Here is a 17,744-nt window from a genome sequence, read left to right on the forward strand (position 1 = left end):
ACTGGATCTGCCACGTCTTACATGCCAGTTGTGTTTGCATAAATGCCTTTTTTGTCTCACAGGTTCTTAAAGCAAGAAGAAAACTCATGGTTGGTGCTAAATTTGGTTCACTATTGTCCAGCTAATGAGCCTGCGACGGTGTGTTCAGACAGAGAGCAAAAGCAAGATTTTGGAATTTTGGCACACAAAATTAATGGTATGACTGAGTAAGAGGTGATTCAGAGGTATCCACCTATGAGAGAGGGGAAGGAGGAGGGGAGAAAGAAGGATGCTGGAGGGAGGGATATCAAATTTGCATGAACCCCACTTTGGTATCTCTCTGAACAAACCTTAATACTGTTAGCGTGGGCGTCTGTACCCACAGCAGCTGCTCCTCTCCCCAACATTTCTCAGCCTTTCTGGAATCCTGCAATGATTAGAGCCGTTCCTGTCACAACATTGTCTGACTTTTATGTTTGTTTTGTTTCTGAATACTTGACATTATTATCATTCTACTCAAGGGGGGGGGGGGGGGGGGGGAGAGATCCTGTGATATATATTTTATGATGAGGAGTTATTAACAATATTTGTACTATTTCGGATTGAAGAAGGACGTGGGAGAGATAAAGAGAGGGCGGGTCCCATTCCTGAAATTCACCTGAATCTATGTGCAAACAACAGTCAGAGGTTTCCTGAAGGGGAAGGGACACATTTAGAGTCAGTGACTCAGTCCTTCCCTCGATGACTGAGGCAAGGCCAAGATTACAAATGTGGCAGAGTAGCTTATGAGACACGCAGCTGCAATCGAAGCTCCTATACTTTGGCATATTTTGTCACTCTTACACCCAATGTGCTTTTCTTTTATTTACAGGCAGCTGTTTTCACTGACAGTGTACAAGTGTGTGGAGTTTTGTGCAGAATCCAGTTATACAAAGCATTGCATACACCTACAGACGCATTGCATAGTCCTTTCAAGATTGTCAAAGTCTTTTTCAATCACAGTATACACACTGAACAACTGGGAATGACAAACAGGCATTCATCCTTTGCACTACTGCTAGTACAGTAAACCGAGTGTGAAAGAATAACATGGAAGACTTTTAGAATGTCAAACGCAAGATCAATAAAGGTTATTGTGATTGTCACGTAGTCTGCTCACGCGCAAGGCTTTCAGCCCAGTCCTACCTCGGCCTGCACACAAGCAGATCAGTGTCTCTGTCCCTTAGTGCCAGCGTGACTTTGTATTTCCACCTTAGATCACAGTTAAAGTCATCGCAGAGCCTTCAGTCTGGTTCGTGAGCAGTTTTTGGTGCCCGATTTTTGTTCCTTGGTAATGTCACAACAGAGGATGACTGCAAATTGTTAAAAACAAAAAAAAGAGAGAGAGAGAGAGAGACGGGAGGATGGAAAACTGAACACTGTTTTCAAAAGATTCGGTTAAAATCATACATCCCTGTTGATCATTTGTGTGCCACAGAGGGAAATCCAGACTCCTCCCTTTCAGGTGCAGGTGAGTTGGGGGGGTTTTGGTTTTTTTTTTTCCACTGTCCCCTTTTCTCATTTCCACCGCCGTGCCCGCCGTCGTCACTCCTCTGCGTCTGTTGACTGACTCATCATCCGGCACGCTGTTGCGGGTTATTAGGAGTTGTCATGGTCACCGCGATGAGAGGGTGGAAAAATGCGCTCTGGTTGCCGGGCACCGAGGAAGTCAGGTGGACGCTCTCACCAAGCTTGAAGAGGACACTGTGGAGGTGGAGGATGAGAGAAATGTCAGACGAAGCAAGGCTGTGTTTCATAAAACAATAAATACAATCTGTCCAGTAATTTACATATACAGACACACAACGGTGATGATGGACTACAGTGAATTCCTGTCATTCTGACCCTTTTCTATATGTTAATGGGGTGAATGGCTGTTTATGGATAAGCTTAAAAAAATGAACGAAGCGCGATCGTCATATTGGTTGAATTAGACGGCATAAAGGGAACATTTCATGTACCTGATGTTTCAAATATATAGAAGAAATGTGCATTTATTTTATATTGTACCTCAGTATAATGAAGCGATCACTAATTAATACCAAATTATAATGATCCACCAAAGTAACAGAACCAGTCAATGACAAAGCTGCCATAGGTGATATTTTAGCCATTTGGGGTCAGTGGAAAGACGTCTTTAGCACACTGGCACCGTCAGGTGTAGATTTTCAGTTGTTAACCTTGTTACTTTACAATATAAAGCGCCTTGAGGCGACTGTTGTTGTCATTTGGCGCTATATAAATACAATTGAATGGAATGGAATAGATATGGTGTTTTTCATGTGCTACAAAATGTATGAAGCTAATTGTGAGACAAAAAAGCATTCAAAGCCAGGCAGTTTATCAAAAACATGGATTCAATCAGCCAGGGCTTCATTCCTTACAAACCTATTTGTTAAAGAGCAGAAGCGCTTCATAAAGTCAACTCTATCTCCAGCCTCGGCTCCAATCTGACCAGTACCATGAGCTGCTGATCTTCTCTCTCTCCTGTGCGATGGTTTCTCCTTCACTTATTCTCTGCTATGTAGAATAACACCCGAATAAGTGACCAGCTGTCAGACGGTCAGTATTCGTATTTCTTCACAAACTTCACTTCACATGTTTCAAAATAAAAGCCTTTTCAAGAAATGAGGGGTTAATTCTTAAAAAACAAAACAAAACGAGAGCTGATGGCTGTTAATTTAAAGCAGACGTGTTATTACAAGAGCATTCTACGGCAAGAGGGTAGAGGATCAGCGGTACTCGTGACCGGTTGATCAAACAGAGGACAAGGCCAGTTACCTTTAGCAGCTGAGGTAAATAAAGGCTATCAACTATTTCATTCATGTGAATGAGAGAGAAAGAGCAACTGTCACGTTATCATCATCATCTGGGATGGTTTTAGTTCACTTTTAATCTTGTGTCTGTTTCAAAAACTACTTGCTGAAGGGCTAAAAATACTGAATTCACTGCAACGTTCAAAGGTTAGCAGCAGCTGCCAGCAAATTTTTCAGGCAGAATGGTTTCTCACATACGCTGACATCAGTAATTAATTAAGACAACTTTGCCCAGTTAGCTTAGCCTTTACTGGATCTTCAAAATACAGATGAATTAACTGAACAAATTTCTTTTATCAGTTAAGACTGCAAATGCAAGACTTTTACTTGTGCAGTGTCACATTTCTACTTTTACTTCAGTGAACACTTCCTGCAGCCCTCCACCTTGATGCGCCACACCTGACCAAATACATTCCTCATCCCTCTTCTCCTAACTCTGAAAAGCCGTTTCCATTGAAACGCTCTCTTCGTTTAGACTGTTTGTGGAATTTATTTTTCACCTGCCTCTCTAGGGGTGGAGGCAGCTGACCCCGGTGTGACCCCCCAGCCAGCAAACAGCGTCACCTGATAAAGCTGACACGCAGCCAAGACCTGAGTCATTAGACGGCGGCTCTCTGAGCAGAGGCGAGTTTGAAGCAGACTCAGGTATAATGAAAGGTTAGTAAACAGCAAGTGTTATAAAGCCCGAGCATGCTGGTGTCACGACAAGGAGGCAAACCTATCCAAATAAAGTCCTGATAAGAAAATACCTCGGAAAGCTTTGGGGCTAACAGGTCACTAAATAAAAAAGAAGTGGTATAAAATAACCGAGTATATGTGCACTTTGTCTGGAATTTTATGCTACTTTGTACTTCCCTTCCTTTATGGCTAACATTTTACCCCAAAATGCGTTTAAAATATTATGACAAAATACAGCTAAAGCCTCATTTTTACAAAAATAACCTGCTATAATCTGGTAGAGAAAAAAGCTGAGATTTCAAGATGTAATTATTCATAAAATTCTTATTTAAAATTAAATATTTTGTCCATTTGATGCGGTCTAATAAAACTGCATTTAGCTACACGATTAACTTATTAATTCAGACGATAAATAGATAAATCCTTATCAAACAATAACGATAATCTGAGCACACAGATCCATGATATCATTAATAAAGAATAAATATCTTTTTTTTCTTGGCTAATATGTTGTGTTCAACTCACAAAAACGAAAATATTACAGACGGCTTCACCAACAAAAGGGATCTCCATATAGGTTGAACATATTAGGTAATAAAAAAAGTTTAAAACCATTTTTACATTAGTGGTTTTAGTGCTTTTACTTAAACAAAGGACCTACCACTACAGGTGACAACATCTATTTTTAGTCAGTTTTAAGGAGGCAGTAACACTTAGGTTAGAGGAGTTTTTGCTATTTGCTGCTCACAGGATACACAGCGTTCTCAGCTATCCTCCCCTGCAGCCATCAGTCTGGCAGTAGCAGCTCACGGTACAATCACTCTGTCTCAGCGTGGGAAATTGAGTGTGTGAAAGCACCGTGGACAACATTTCAGGCTAGAGCGATCACCGAGAGCAGGGAGAAGTAGGAAAGAGGAAGAGATGTAATTAGAAAAAAAAAAAGGAGAAAAAAAAAAGCCGCTGCCCCCTCACCCAGCCCATCTCATCTCCAGCCTCACTGTAGCATGGAGGAAAGCTGCAGCACACAGGGGTTGAGAACTTTGATTAACAGGTCTCATTTCCTGATCGCAGAAGTAAGTCTCGTCGGGCAGAGGAAAGTGAAAATAGGGAGCATTAATCAAGAGGCGTTCAGGCTGAGGGAACATGTGATTGATTAGACAGCTGTTTAAGAGGAAATAGGAATTCTGAGGAGTGTCCTATCCATACATCCGTCTCTCCTAATGAAAGTGTTTGAACATCAGCCGTAAACAGAAAGCAAAGGGATCAACGTGCACAGCCACAACTGTCCTAAGTGATTTGATGTGTGTTTGAGTTTGATAATTTCACTCATGTAAACTGCGTGACTGAACTAATAAAATTGTATTTACCCAGGAGAGACCCCCAAGTTGCACCATCTTGTTTACAGGAGCGTCCTAATGTGACAGGAATCAAACAAGTCAGCACACCGTCATAACACACACACACACTTCTCCCTGCTGTGATCTAGTTCCTGCTGTTGCAGCGAGCTTTGATGGTGCTGTTTCTCTCAGTCAGAGTAAGGTGAGAAGGATTTTTCTTTTTTTTGTGCATCAGCAGGGAAACACGACAGTTGCAAAGAATTACAATATAAAATGCAAATTGAACGGTGATTCTCATGCAAATGTCCCCGTAATTACTCGAACTGAAATCATCATCGGCGGGTAGGGGAAGCGGTCAGAAGGTGCGTCTAACTGTAGCTGTTTGTGGCACGGGGTTAAAGTCTCACCGTCTTGCTCGAGGATATGGAGCTGAGGGGGCTGTTGGCGTCTGTGACCACCATGGCTGAGGAGAAACGTGACGGGTGGGAATATTGCGGGGGTTCTTGTTTGTGCGGATACACTGAAAAAGGGAGACATAATAGATTATTACACTTCCATAACAGGGACAAGTAAATATTTATTAAGGTTAAGAGCTGATCTACAGCTGCAGAGAGGAAGCTGCATACCTGGTGTGTAATATTATATTCAGCAACATTTACAAACTATCTTCTTCCACTTTTATTTGTGCTTTAGTTATTAAGAGTCAGGGTGGGAACTCTTTGCTTTAAACCACAAAAACTGACTTTGAGAGAGAAATCAGACCAGATGGAAGCATGGTGGCTGATTGTGGTGTTGTTTTAGGCTGGATTACTCTGAGCTCCTCCCCATTAAAGCTTCAAATCACATCAAAGTTTTTTTTTATGTCTAAATAAACACATTAAAACTGTCTGGTTACAAGTTGTGCTTTGTTTTAACACAAGGCCTAAAAGCTAATGTTAGAAACCTCCAAAAACTTGTTAAAAATGCATACTAGTGCCTACTGGACTGACAAAAACAATCAAAATGTGTTACTGACTGTGTGAGTGTGTGACGGAGGCCATGAACGGCTGCTGGCTCATGTGGCTCGGACTCTGCTGCATCAGGCTCTGCTGATGAGGGCTGTGGAGCTGCTGGGAAAACGGCACCGGCTGGAGCGCTGCAAGACTTCCCGCCACGCTGTTGATCACTGGCACCGTTTGAGACTGCGATGTGTTCAAACCTGGTGACACCCAAGTAAGATGTCAGTCACCACGTGCCTTTAGAACAAGCGAAAATTTGTATTGATGTATGCTAGACATACTTTGTGCTATGGCCATGACTCCAGACAGAGGCATGATGAGGTTCTGTGTCTGCTGATGGCTGTGATGGGAACTGTGGATGTTTGTGAGTGTGCTGACCGGAGGAAGTCCTCCACCTGAACCTGAAATCTGTAAAGAGATCATGGAAATAAAATTACAGTACAGTTTTATAGCAGTACTATTTGTTTTTAGCTGAGCACTACACTCAGAGTTATCAGAGTACTGGCTATGTAAATTCACATAAATTCATGTTCAAAGTGAAAGAGATGTTGGCAGTTAGACAAACAACAGACATAAATGTTGACTCAGTTCGGATTCTTTTGTACGACACCACAGTTGCGTAATTCCCATCACACACAAGAACATACTGATAAAGAAAAAAATTCCAAGGAAAATAAAATCATAATAAAATGTCGCCGAGAAGGCTGTGTGAGTTGGCGTTGCGCATTCTCCGCGCATGTGGCTTCAAACAAATGCTTCACCCAACATTTACAGTAATCTTTATCTGGATCCTCCCCCTCAGTGGGGCTGCGTTTATTTGACTACAGCCTCCTGCCCACAGAGGAGAACTTGGCCCGACTCACATCTGCGTAAAACAACTGACAGCTCTGACCTGCCGCACACTACAATGCCTGCCCTCATTTCACATAATGCAGGGCAGAGGTAAACTGTGCTGTATGACTAATTTTTCCCCAGTTTCCAAACAAAATAAACAGTTCAAACGGACGGATACTGTAATCCCTGATGATTTGAATAATGCTGTATTTTGACATTAGCACATTGCACATTTTTTAAAAGTACTTGTACAGACGCTATGATAGTATGCACAGGTTTCCTGATCACTGATCAAATATTGAACTAGGGAAAAGGGGAGAAGTAGATGCAGAAAAAAAAGTATCGGGCATGATCAAATGTTGGCGTCATTTCTCTGGCAGAACAAGCAACACTCCACCTTTGGCTCCTCTTTGTGAGGCATTTAATCAATAGGAACAGAATGTTTCTTTGTCAGGTTTATTGGCTGAGAGATGAACATGCCTGGTGCACTTTGGTGATGGCTGCCTGCTAGTACAGCCACCGTGGCTCCACCTTCCAAACACAGCAGCACAATGTGCTAATTGTTGGCTCTTGCCAGCACGTCCATGGGAGAGGAGGTTCAGGAACCTACTTTGTACGTTTATGCTAAACGCAGGCAGGTTCTTATCTAATCTGAGGCCACCAGGGCCCAGGTGTGTTCACTCACCATCTTGGCGTCGGGTGACAGCAGACTGTGGCTGTGGTCCAGTCCTCCCGGAGACACCTGCTGGAGCACTGACTGGCTGGTCGCCATTGCGTTGCTACTGTGGTGACTGATGGCCGAGGAGGAGGTGACCTCACTGGGAACTTGCACGTATCTCACTGAGAGAGAGAGAGAACCAGAGAGAGAGCAGGTTAACTTAACTTGTCTTGCCTCACGGTCGCTGTGTGCTGCAACTATTGCAGGTATATAGGGCAGTGAAGAGCATTGGCTCGTCAGTGCTGAGCAGTGACACTGTCACTCCAACCCACCGCACTCACCTGCTCTTTGACTCGGATAGGGGAGGACTGAGCAAACAAAGACAGTGACCCGTCCACTGCTGCTATCTGAGCAGCTTAGCCAAGGCCATTCACTGTGTACATGCACTCACATAAGCAGGACTCCCATCAGACTCTGTGACCAGCATACAAACATTACCAATGATGTTTGTATTACGTCAGGGTTACGAAAAGATATTCAGTTTGAACAAAGGTTGTCCCTAGTGCTTTTTTATTTTTCACCTTATAGAGCAATATATTTGGTCCAAGGTATTTTAATAACTGTCATTAAGAGTAATGGTAGCTGTACTTAATGAATTGTCTAAAAAGTATATCATTTAGACTCTAATGTTAACTTTACTTTCACATTTCCTCCACTACTTTAGGCTACTGTTTCACTTAATAGTTGTACATTATGCTTAGGAACATATTAAATGGGGTTTTCGATGTTTTAGCTAATATATTAAATATCATCAGCTTTTATTCCAGTGTATTTAGCTTCCAACTGTTAGCCATACTGTTAACTAATCCCATTTTTATTCATATTTGTAGCTAGCAATATATTAGCAATGTATTTCTAACTAACATTTTTATGTGTTTATCTATACTATTGTCCAATAATTTCAATTGTTATCTGTACTTTTTCGTACTTTGTACAAAAATACCTGGGGGGTTTTTTTGGGTTTTTTTTTTACATTTTTACCCAGATATTTAAAAAATTTTCATTGTGTATTTCCAGCTAAGAATCTTATTTGTTTCAGTCTCTGAAGAGGATGTGCCTTCTCAGTAAATGATGCTAAATCAAAATCATATAACTCCATAATAAGTAACACTAGCACAAAACTGTAATGATGGTTGCAGAGCCAAAACATTAGCATTTTTAATGGCATAGCAAAAATAAATTGCTGAAATAAAGATTTGTCAGCTATTTATCTAAAGTTTTGTACTATTAGTGCTATTTAGGTGCCTTTAGGTACTCAAAACTGGAGTTTTATCTATATTATTATCCAACTATTTTATCTACTTTTAGCAATTTTAATAATTTTAACTTTTAGCTGTACTTTAAACAGATATATATTTGTAACGAGATATTTCAATTTGTATTTCAATTTGTTTATCTGTGCTATTAGCTAATAGTTTCAGCTGTTATCTGTACTTTCAACCAAAAGCATCCACATTTTATTTGTGTTTTTGCTAGCTAAACTTGCTGTTACATGATTTCAGCTAATTGTTTATTTGTTTCACTCACTAAATACGAGCAGCACAGATTCAGCACATTTATGCACGATGCTAAATCTAAATCATATAACTCTAGTGTGATAGGTAGCACTAGCATGAATTGAAGGCCAAATGGTGGAAACATTAGCTTGTCAATACTAAACAGGTGAAATTAAGATTTGTCAGCTATGTCTTTCAGGTTTTGTGTTTGTGCTACCTATTTAACTTGGGTACTCAATACTGGGGCTTTATTTATCAATACTATTACCTAATTATTTTTATTTGTTTACCTTCAGCATAATTTCAGCTAGCAATTTAAACTGTTATCTGTACTGTTAATCCTTTATAGCCCCCTTTTATATATATTAGCTAAACATTAAAATTTCCTTATCGTCAGTTTTACCCAATATTTCTATGTATTCATCTCTGCTGTCAGTTAACGATTAGTAATCACTAGTTACCATTTTTGTTTATCTATTCTATCAGCTAAAACCTTTTTGTTTATTTACCCAAACTATTATCTAATGAAAAATCTGCACATTCAATCAAGATATCCAATTTTTTATTTATATTTTTAGTTAACTATACAAGCTTTTTATTAAGACGTTTTAGTTAAATATTTATTTGCTTATTTATACCACTAGCTAACATTTTTAATTGCTAGCCATTGTGTTGATTTGCTGTTTGTTTTGTTTTTTCACATTTTCATTTCAATAATTTAGCCATTTCTATTGGGTGTCTGTTTCAGTCTCTGATAATCCGTTACTTAGTTAAGCCGGTCTTCTCAAATCCCCCTACTGGAGACCTATCCTTCTGTTTGCAAGTGGCAGCCAATCACAAGAAAGTTGGAGGCTGGCCTAAAGGAGATGAGACTAAAACAGCTTGTATGAGAGGCTCTGGTCCAACGCCCAGCATGCAAACTCAGAATGATAGATAATGACATTTTTTTCAATTGGTAATCATACTAAGAAACTGCCATAGAGTAAATAAAAATGGAACTGAAAATGAGAATAAAAAGTGTCTTATAAAACTGGGAGCCTAGTTACAGTCCACATTCCAAACTTTCAAGTTTTTGTTATATTTCAAACAGTTTAAAGAGATTCACAGTGAATCGATGAGAATAAATTTAATGACATCACTTAATCCCCCGTCTAGACTACTTTCTGTCTCTCACTGGAGGCCCATAGGAATGCTCCACCTCCCAACTGACAATCAAATGTATGTTTGCTGATGCAGGCCTCCCTCTGATATCAACAGAGTAAACATTACACAATTACAAGCAATGCCAAACACATTCTTATCCTGTGGTTTCAACCTCGCACTGTCACACAGTGCTTCCCTCCCTCAGTAACAGTGCAGAGACAGACTCTGTTTGCACTAAGATCAACATCATCTTCCCCAAGTCCCACGTCCCTGACCCAGGTGTGACAGCCGGAACACCCTGCAGAAGTCGGAAGTATTGATATGCACACATTTCGAGATAAAAAGAGGGAGAGGCTTTGACACAATAGGTGAGCAATGAGAGGGACATCGATTTCTAGGTGTTGCTGTGCAAATCGTATAGTTTAGTTTGCTTCTAATGAGATTTTGCCAAAACCACTAATCATGAAATCGCTGTAGTTTACAGCTCCATCTTTATCAATGCATCTACAGCTTTAACCATAACAATCTTGAGACACCATTTCTCTACATTTGCCGAAATCTGTCTTTGTACAGGTTTAGGAAATCCGATAACCTGTTACTGGGTGAGCTTCCAGATCTTCTAGATGCTGATTTTAAAGTTTTTCACTCCTGCTCCAAGTCTTTCTTTTAAAATACGAACTCTTGTTAAGCTTCTCATTTAAGAGATATGCAAGTAATAGCAATCTTTTCATTTAACTATCGCCAGTAAAGCAAACATATTTCATGCAAGCACATCTGATAATGCGGAGCTATTGCTTTGAATATGGATAGTTAAAATGCAGCTACTTCAAAGCTGCTGTCATATTTCATCCTCTAAAGTACCTGTCCTCCATTTTGTACGGCCAACAGACATCATATTGTGTCCTGCAACATACTATCAACCCCACAACACCCCGCCGTGCCTTGTAAACACTGCCACAGAACAATAAAGCACTCCATTGGACTCATGACCCCCATTGCCACACAATAGAGGAGGACTCATAAAAAGTCAGTTATCTCGGAGCTGGGCCACCTCTTAAAGGATGCTATTCAGGAGAGTTTTGTTTCTTTGGCTTCTGTAGTAATTTAAGCTGCAGGGAAGCTCAGACTTCCACAAACTAAAGTTAGAAACTAGGGTTTCTAGTCTTTTTGACGGCCCAGTCAAGAAAAAAAACTGCAACTTGCTTTTTGAGAGCAGGGGGAGGGCGAGAACTTCAGGATGGGAGTGGTAGCATGGACCTTCAGCAGGTTTAAAAGCCTCTAGCTCCCTGTGTGACCCATGTAATATCAAAGCCTGCCTCCCCAACCCCAGGCAGTGCTCATTGTAGTGCCGCTGAATATGACAGACCTCCTGGGTCTCTGCAGGACGTAGCCAGTCTCCTCTTTGTAGCACTCTGGGAGCACTGGAAAGTGCAGAGCTAGGCCATTCCTTCTGTGTGTGTGTCCCTGTTTTAAGCTAGCCTGAGGTTACAGAAAGCAACACAACCCACACATGCTACTGTATCTGATCTGGAACTTCTGAGTTTGCTAGTTTGGTAACGTGCAGAACAACACAGTTCAGCTTACACAGCGCAATTTAGCTTCAGCTGTCAAATTACCATCAATCTAAAACACTCCATCACAAGCAAAAGTTGTCTATTCAGAATCCTGCTTAACAAAAAGACAAGCATTATCTTCACAAACCAGGTTGCGTGATTGATCCGATTTGTTTGTCTGCTTGTTAGCAGAATAACTCAATAAATGACACGAATGTTTTAGCAGCTTGGACTAACATGCACGTGATTCGCTTTTGTCCATGGAAATCTGAATTCATGTAAGATTGCTTTTACATATTCCTATCAAAGTAAAACAGAATAATTTAAAACCACCATTTTTAGAATATATTAAAATCTAATACAATCCAGACATCCTTCTGGATCCAGGAACTCAGTTTGTGGAGGGAATTTTTAGCCTTGGTGGAGCCATGCAGATACTGACTGCTCCTGCTGATAAAAAAATGACTTTTTGCATAAAGAGTAAAAGTAACTTTCATGCTGAAAACTCCCAGTTTTGTTGATGAAACTAACAGTAGCTCACTGTTAGGTTAGCCTCACTGTAAAAGGGTATACAGAAGACATCAGGCTTTTTTAGATTCAGCTTTAAAAAAAAAATAATTGTAAAACGCAGAACTTCAATACAAAAATTTGGATTTTTGAATGATTTTCATTCATTTTTATTTTTTCTTTGGCCAAGAAAATGCTGATTGATAACCATACCATTTTAATGACACCTATAAATTTGTTTGAGGAGCTCCTACTTTAAAGAATAATGGCTAAATAAGATGCTTTTGATAAGCTCAGTAAACATGAGTGGATGAATATTAGGCACTTATTACATGGGACGACACAGACGGCTGCTATAAAATACTGTAAGCAATCTGCTTGAAAGATCAGTTTCATTTCCTAAAAAGGTCACCACCAAAAATGCACGTCACACTGTTTGACTGTCTATCCAGTTGTGACCAACTGATCAACGAACCAAAGCAAAATCAATAAAAACTCCCTGACTAAGAGGAGTTCCTTTGAAATGACCCAGAAGTGACCTCCCTTGTAAGACTGAAGGTGTGGCGGCAGTTTAAGGAGGGGGGTTACCAGCTTTCTCTATAGGCGAAGAAGGGGTCATCAGTCCTGTCTGGCCAGAAAAGAGCCAATACCACAGTGGACAGCTCCTGCTGCTCCAAGTCTGCGACCAGCCTCAGCAACTATACTAATGTCCATGAAGGTGAGGAGGGGGGGCTTTAAATTCAGTCCTCCTCCAGGCCCAGCCAAGATAAATGAACCTAGGTTACAGTGACTGCAGTCTTCTAATACACCACAGACAATGGGACCTCCTGCTGGAGCAGAGTATAGAGAGTAGAATCAGAGGAGCCCCTTATCAAAGGCCTGGGAGATGTAGCAGCAAAGGATTTTAATTGTCCATTAAGCATGCATAATACAGGCCGTGCCCTAGCAACGCAATGAGGTGCCCCACTGGGATATTATTGTCAGTTCAGGGGATGACACTGAAAAACAGCTGATGCTGTCAGCATGATGCCAGCAGGACACCTTGTAAGCAGCCAGCAGAGAGATTTTGGTGAAACAAAGTGCTCTCCGCCATGCACCAAACCTTCCTTTCTTTGCATCCTGATATCCAGGCCTGCTCAGGTGTTCTCAACAAAAACAAGGAGACAAAAAACCTTAAGCAAATAGACAATCCACAAGTGGGACCAGTTTATGGAAAGGTAAAAGAGCAAGACAAAGCAAACCATTAGTCTCCCCTTCAAAGCTGGACTCGTGTTCGAACACAAGAGGCTAACAATGGGATCTGAGTGAGTCTCTGAACACAGAGGTTTATGGAGGGTGAGTGATGGCATGGGGATAATGCTCTGTGAGCCCTAGCTGCTTTGTTTTATGTAGTATACGCAAGGTAAACTCAGTCAATACTAATTAGTTTGGATGCAAACATAAAGGCAAGGTGAAATGGTCAGAGCAACAGTCCACAGTCTTCTCCTTGTTTTGGCAACTCCGTGAGTCCTTAGAAAACTCGATGGAAGGAGGAAATGTGGAAATGAAGGTGGTACATCGAGGTGATGTCTGTTCCCCCTTCTATGACCCTGGCCTGACCCTGGCCTGTCACGGGGTTGCTGCCCTTTGTATCATGCCTCTCCATGCTGACTTTGGAGTGGAGATTGCAGGTACAATGTGGATTGTTCTCAGTGTTTTCAAAGATCAGAATAACAATGCCACTCGCTCAGCTCACTCACTCACGCTCATTGATCACTTGTCATGTCTTTCTCTGGCTCTCTGATCACATCAACTGTGAGCCTCTGTGCTTTCCTCAAAATAGTTTTACACCAAAGAAAATGAAATCATGCACCTTTTGCGCCACCGTCATCAAGTCTCCCATAGGCTGATGTTAGCATGTGTAATCTGCCGAACCGCTTGCAAAGCATCACCACTTGACATCTTACTTGGAGGTGAAGCGCTGGCCTGGGGATGATGCGGTGAGCCATGAGAGAGCAGAGGGTTGATGCCATGGCTCGGAGCAGTGATTGCATCCATGGCCAACTTCTGCCTGAAGGCTTCCTCTTTACGCCGGTTGGCGAACCAGTTGTAGACTCGCACTTCCGTGACCAGATTAGAGCCGAGGCCTTGAGCTTTGGAGGGGGAGACACCTCTCTGAAGACACTCAGCTCTGCGGGGAACAACACCAGGTGAGAATGTGGTGGTAGCACTGCACGGGCAGCATTTTTGTGCTAAAAGTGGCCTCATGTGTGTCTACCTGTTACACTCCTCCACCAAAGCCTCCCGCTCCTCCTTGCTGGGGTTCTTCTGCCGCTCGTAGGCCTGGTACAGGATTTGCTGGGACGCAGGCCCCCATTTGAAGCGGTTGCGCCTCATTTTCTTACAGGAGGGTTCGATGCCCACCTCTTCGCCGGGCTGACCCATGCTCTGACCGGATGGATTGAACTCTGCAAAATAATAACCCTGATCTGGATTTCCTTTGTCAGCCATACTGCTGCCAGGACCATGAGCTGCCTGGTTGAACTCTGAAAATAAGAAGAGGCTTGTTCAATAACACTGATATCAAAATGCTTTCTTATACAAAGTTTGGCACTTTGAATGTATAAATTAGATGCATTTTCACTTTTGATGCATAATGAAAAATAGTTGCATGTACATGCCATTCTTCAGGGTGAGGAAACATGATATCCCTACAGGTTTCAAACCCAAATAAAGCAGCGTGCTGCTGCCAGCTAAACATTTCAGGCTGTGGCCAAGCTGTGAGAAACTCAAATATTAACTTACGTCGTAGAATTTCCCGCTGTTTCCTGACATACCAGGTGTAAAGGGCCGCTCGCTTCTGTGTTTTCATGGGCGTTCCTTTGTTGAGGTGCTGGGAAAGGTGAGACTGGTTCAGCCCTGTGATGTCCACCACCTCGCGTTGGGGGATGTTGTGCTGCTGCATGTAACCTTTGATCATGCGGGCAGCACGCCATGGATCCTCTCTGCGTTCAGTTAGAACAACAGGGGCAGAAAACATGGTTCATTGCAGCACTCAAGTACGTGCAGCGTTCAGGGGAAAGTTATGAAAAGAAAATCCACCATTTACTCAAACTTTGAGGCTCAAATAAAGAGTTCTGGAATAGTCATGCTATTAAATCACTAGTTCATGTGAGATTGTATCATTTCAGATGTGGAAATGGTTTTAAAAGTTCATATTTAAAGTAAATATAAAAGTGAAACAACTAGTCATGAACTTGTTCCCTTTTGTTGTTTCCCTGTTTTCAAAGCCTGGAGTTTAAGGGGTTTGTAAAAATAAAGAGTCTCCAACACAGACAACCCATTTATTATTCCAGCCTGCTCAGTGAGCTGTAAATATTTCCAAAGGTTAGTTCAGCTCAGAGTAGATTTAAGCAGCATTGTTACCTAAACTCTTCGATTTAATATAGAAAGAGTAAAAATCGAAATTAAAACCATAAAACAAACTTTACATAGGCTGTCTTAACTTTAAATATCTGATCTACTCAAAGTATAAAATAAAAAATAAAACAAGACATAATTTAGTATAGCACAAACAGCAGGATATTCTTTAAAAATGTAAAAATGCAGAATTTCTTAAGATGATAATCAAACCTTAGGTTACAGTCATATATTAGGCTCTAAAATTAAAATTTAACCTCAAGGAAAACTCCGTTAAGTGATTTAAAAAAAAAAAAACTACATTAAGTTGTATGGAATTTATATCATATATAAATTTAACTTCAAATTTTAAGTTTAAGTGGTAAAACTGTACCTTTATATTCTGGTTAATTTTTGTTGCAGCGGTGTCTATTTAAAAAAGAGACGAGTGGAAATTGAGCCTTACCGTGCAATCAGACACTAACAGGCCCAGACACTCGGACATCGGTAATTATTGCAAATCTGCGCACGTCTGTTTGTTTTGGAGAATGTGGAGGCCTACATCTAAGTCTGTGGGTTAAGTGGGAGATGTTAGTTTATAACTTTTGACAATGAATAACCAGATCTCCATTCACTCTAATCACACGCCACTGTGTATCTTTCAGTTGATGATTTATAGAATAAAATTAATAATAACTTAACTACACGTGGGTTCGTTTTGATATTCTTCCGGTGCTGTTAGTGGATGATAGAGCCTCAAATATTAGTTCAACGACGATGAGTGGTTTGAACGGAGATAATTAGAAAGAAATGGCTTCGTGATGGGATATTATTTTTCCGTGAGAGGGGTTTACAGACAGAGGAAGAACCGGAAAAACAAAAAAATTGTCACAGTCAAATTGATTTAATAATAATAATAATAATAATAATAATAATAATAATAATAATAATAGAAGTTGTATCGTTACTTTCTTTTTGTGGAGTCCGTGCGCCCGGCGTTTTTATCGTCGAGAGGTGGAGTAGCTATAGTTAATAATAAATAGAAGTAAGTTCAGCTGATATTTTGCAAAGGTAAAGAAATAATAATCCGTGTGGATAATTAGTAACCAGAAAGTGAAAACCTAATCGTGGCGGGTTATTTTAAAATTGTAAACAAAGCCTGAAAAGTGTTTTAGGGATATTACTGCCTATTATTATTGTATATTTTTTAACATGTTAAAAACCTGATTTGAAAAAGGCGTAAACTTCTAAATTAAGAGCACATTGGGCGAGCTCAGACGGATAAAAGTAAGCGAGCATATGCGCAAATTTCACTTTCTTGTCTTCTCGTCTGCCATAAAAAAAATAAAATTCCAAAAAAATAATATAAACTTTTTAGAAGATAGAAATTTGTCAGGAGAACTTACGCCAACATGCGCTCCACCTCCGCCCTCTGCTCCGCGGCCTCCTCCGTGTTGAGCGATTGGAGTTCCTTTAGTATCGGCGGGGTGTCGTAGTCGTCCCCGTCCTCGGAGCCCTCGTCGCCGGAAAGCTTGCCCTTGCTGTGGCCGTTGGTGAGCGTGAGGAAAACGGGCTTCGTATCTGCGTCCCCTCCGTTCATCTTGCCGCTCTGAGGCGACATGGGCAAGTTCTCCAGTTTTACTCCAAAGTTCGGCGGGCTGGGGTCCAGGTCGTCTAAGGCCTGGATCAGAACATCTTTGGTAACTCCTGAGTCCAGCAGGGCGTTAAGGAGCTCCTGCTGCAAGGATGTCAGTTTCGACACCATTTTAAAGAACATTAAAAACACCACATAGGCCTACTGTGTGCGCGCTGGAGCCGAGGGTTGAAAGGGAGGATCGTGGGGAAAAGACCAAAAGGAAAGTCAAAATAAAGTTCCTTTCTCCCTCTCTGGCTTTCGGCTGCTGACACCTGCTCCGAGAAGCTGCTTCACTTCCCTGTTGAAGGGGAGGGATGGAGCTACTTTGCCATGATGCTTTCTGAGAGCGGGGGAATATAAAACATGGTAATGAGTGGGCCGGCTGATGGGAGCTTTTATGTAAATCCACAGAATAAGGGCCGCTTTGCGCCGAGGCAGACGTGTTTACACTGCTGCACGGCTGCTTTTATTGGCCCCCCTTATCAGCAAAACTTTCGTGGACTTCGGACCCTGTTGTATATGCCATAAAGACTAAGAAGGGCTGCGCATATTCAGCTGCGCTGGATCAGTAGTTTTATTCCATAAAAGCACCGAGACAGTTAGGGACAGAGTTCAGCTAGTACAGTACAAGT

At 41.3% G+C, this 17,744-nt stretch overlaps 1 protein-coding gene across 3 annotated transcripts; it reads right to left on the bottom strand.

The window, feature by feature from the left end:
* Positions 1–823: 823 nt before the first annotated feature.
* On the bottom strand, positions 824–17,452 carry hnf1ba (HNF1 homeobox Ba). 3 transcript variants are annotated; one of them, XM_080288688.1, is made up of 11 exons: positions 16,883–17,452; positions 14,883–15,082; positions 14,356–14,623; positions 14,045–14,268; positions 7,367–7,521; positions 6,129–6,255; positions 5,865–6,047; positions 5,257–5,369; positions 4,880–4,924; positions 2,407–2,538; positions 1,585–1,722 (listed from the first exon to the last, which is right to left on the bottom strand). In XM_080288688.1, the coding sequence occupies exons 1-10, from the start codon at positions 17,251–17,253 to the stop codon at positions 2,446–2,448; spliced, it is 1,779 nt and encodes a 592-aa protein (XP_080144814.1). In that variant the 5' UTR covers positions 17,254–17,452; the 3' UTR covers positions 1,585–1,722; positions 2,407–2,445. The 3 variants fall into 3 exon arrangements, with proteins under 3 accessions (XP_026048308.2, XP_026048309.2, XP_080144814.1); XM_026192523.2 differs by lacking the exon at positions 2,407–2,538 and having other exon boundaries at positions 824–1,722; XM_026192524.2 differs by lacking the exons at positions 2,407–2,538; positions 4,880–4,924 and having other exon boundaries at positions 824–1,722.
* Between the last annotated feature and the right edge of the window lie 292 nt (positions 17,453–17,744).

Source organism: Astatotilapia calliptera, chromosome 14 (genome assembly GCF_964374335.1).
Source record: "Astatotilapia calliptera chromosome 14, fAstCal68.1, whole genome shotgun sequence".
NCBI classification, from domain to species: Eukaryota; Metazoa; Chordata; class Actinopteri; order Cichliformes; family Cichlidae; genus Astatotilapia; species Astatotilapia calliptera.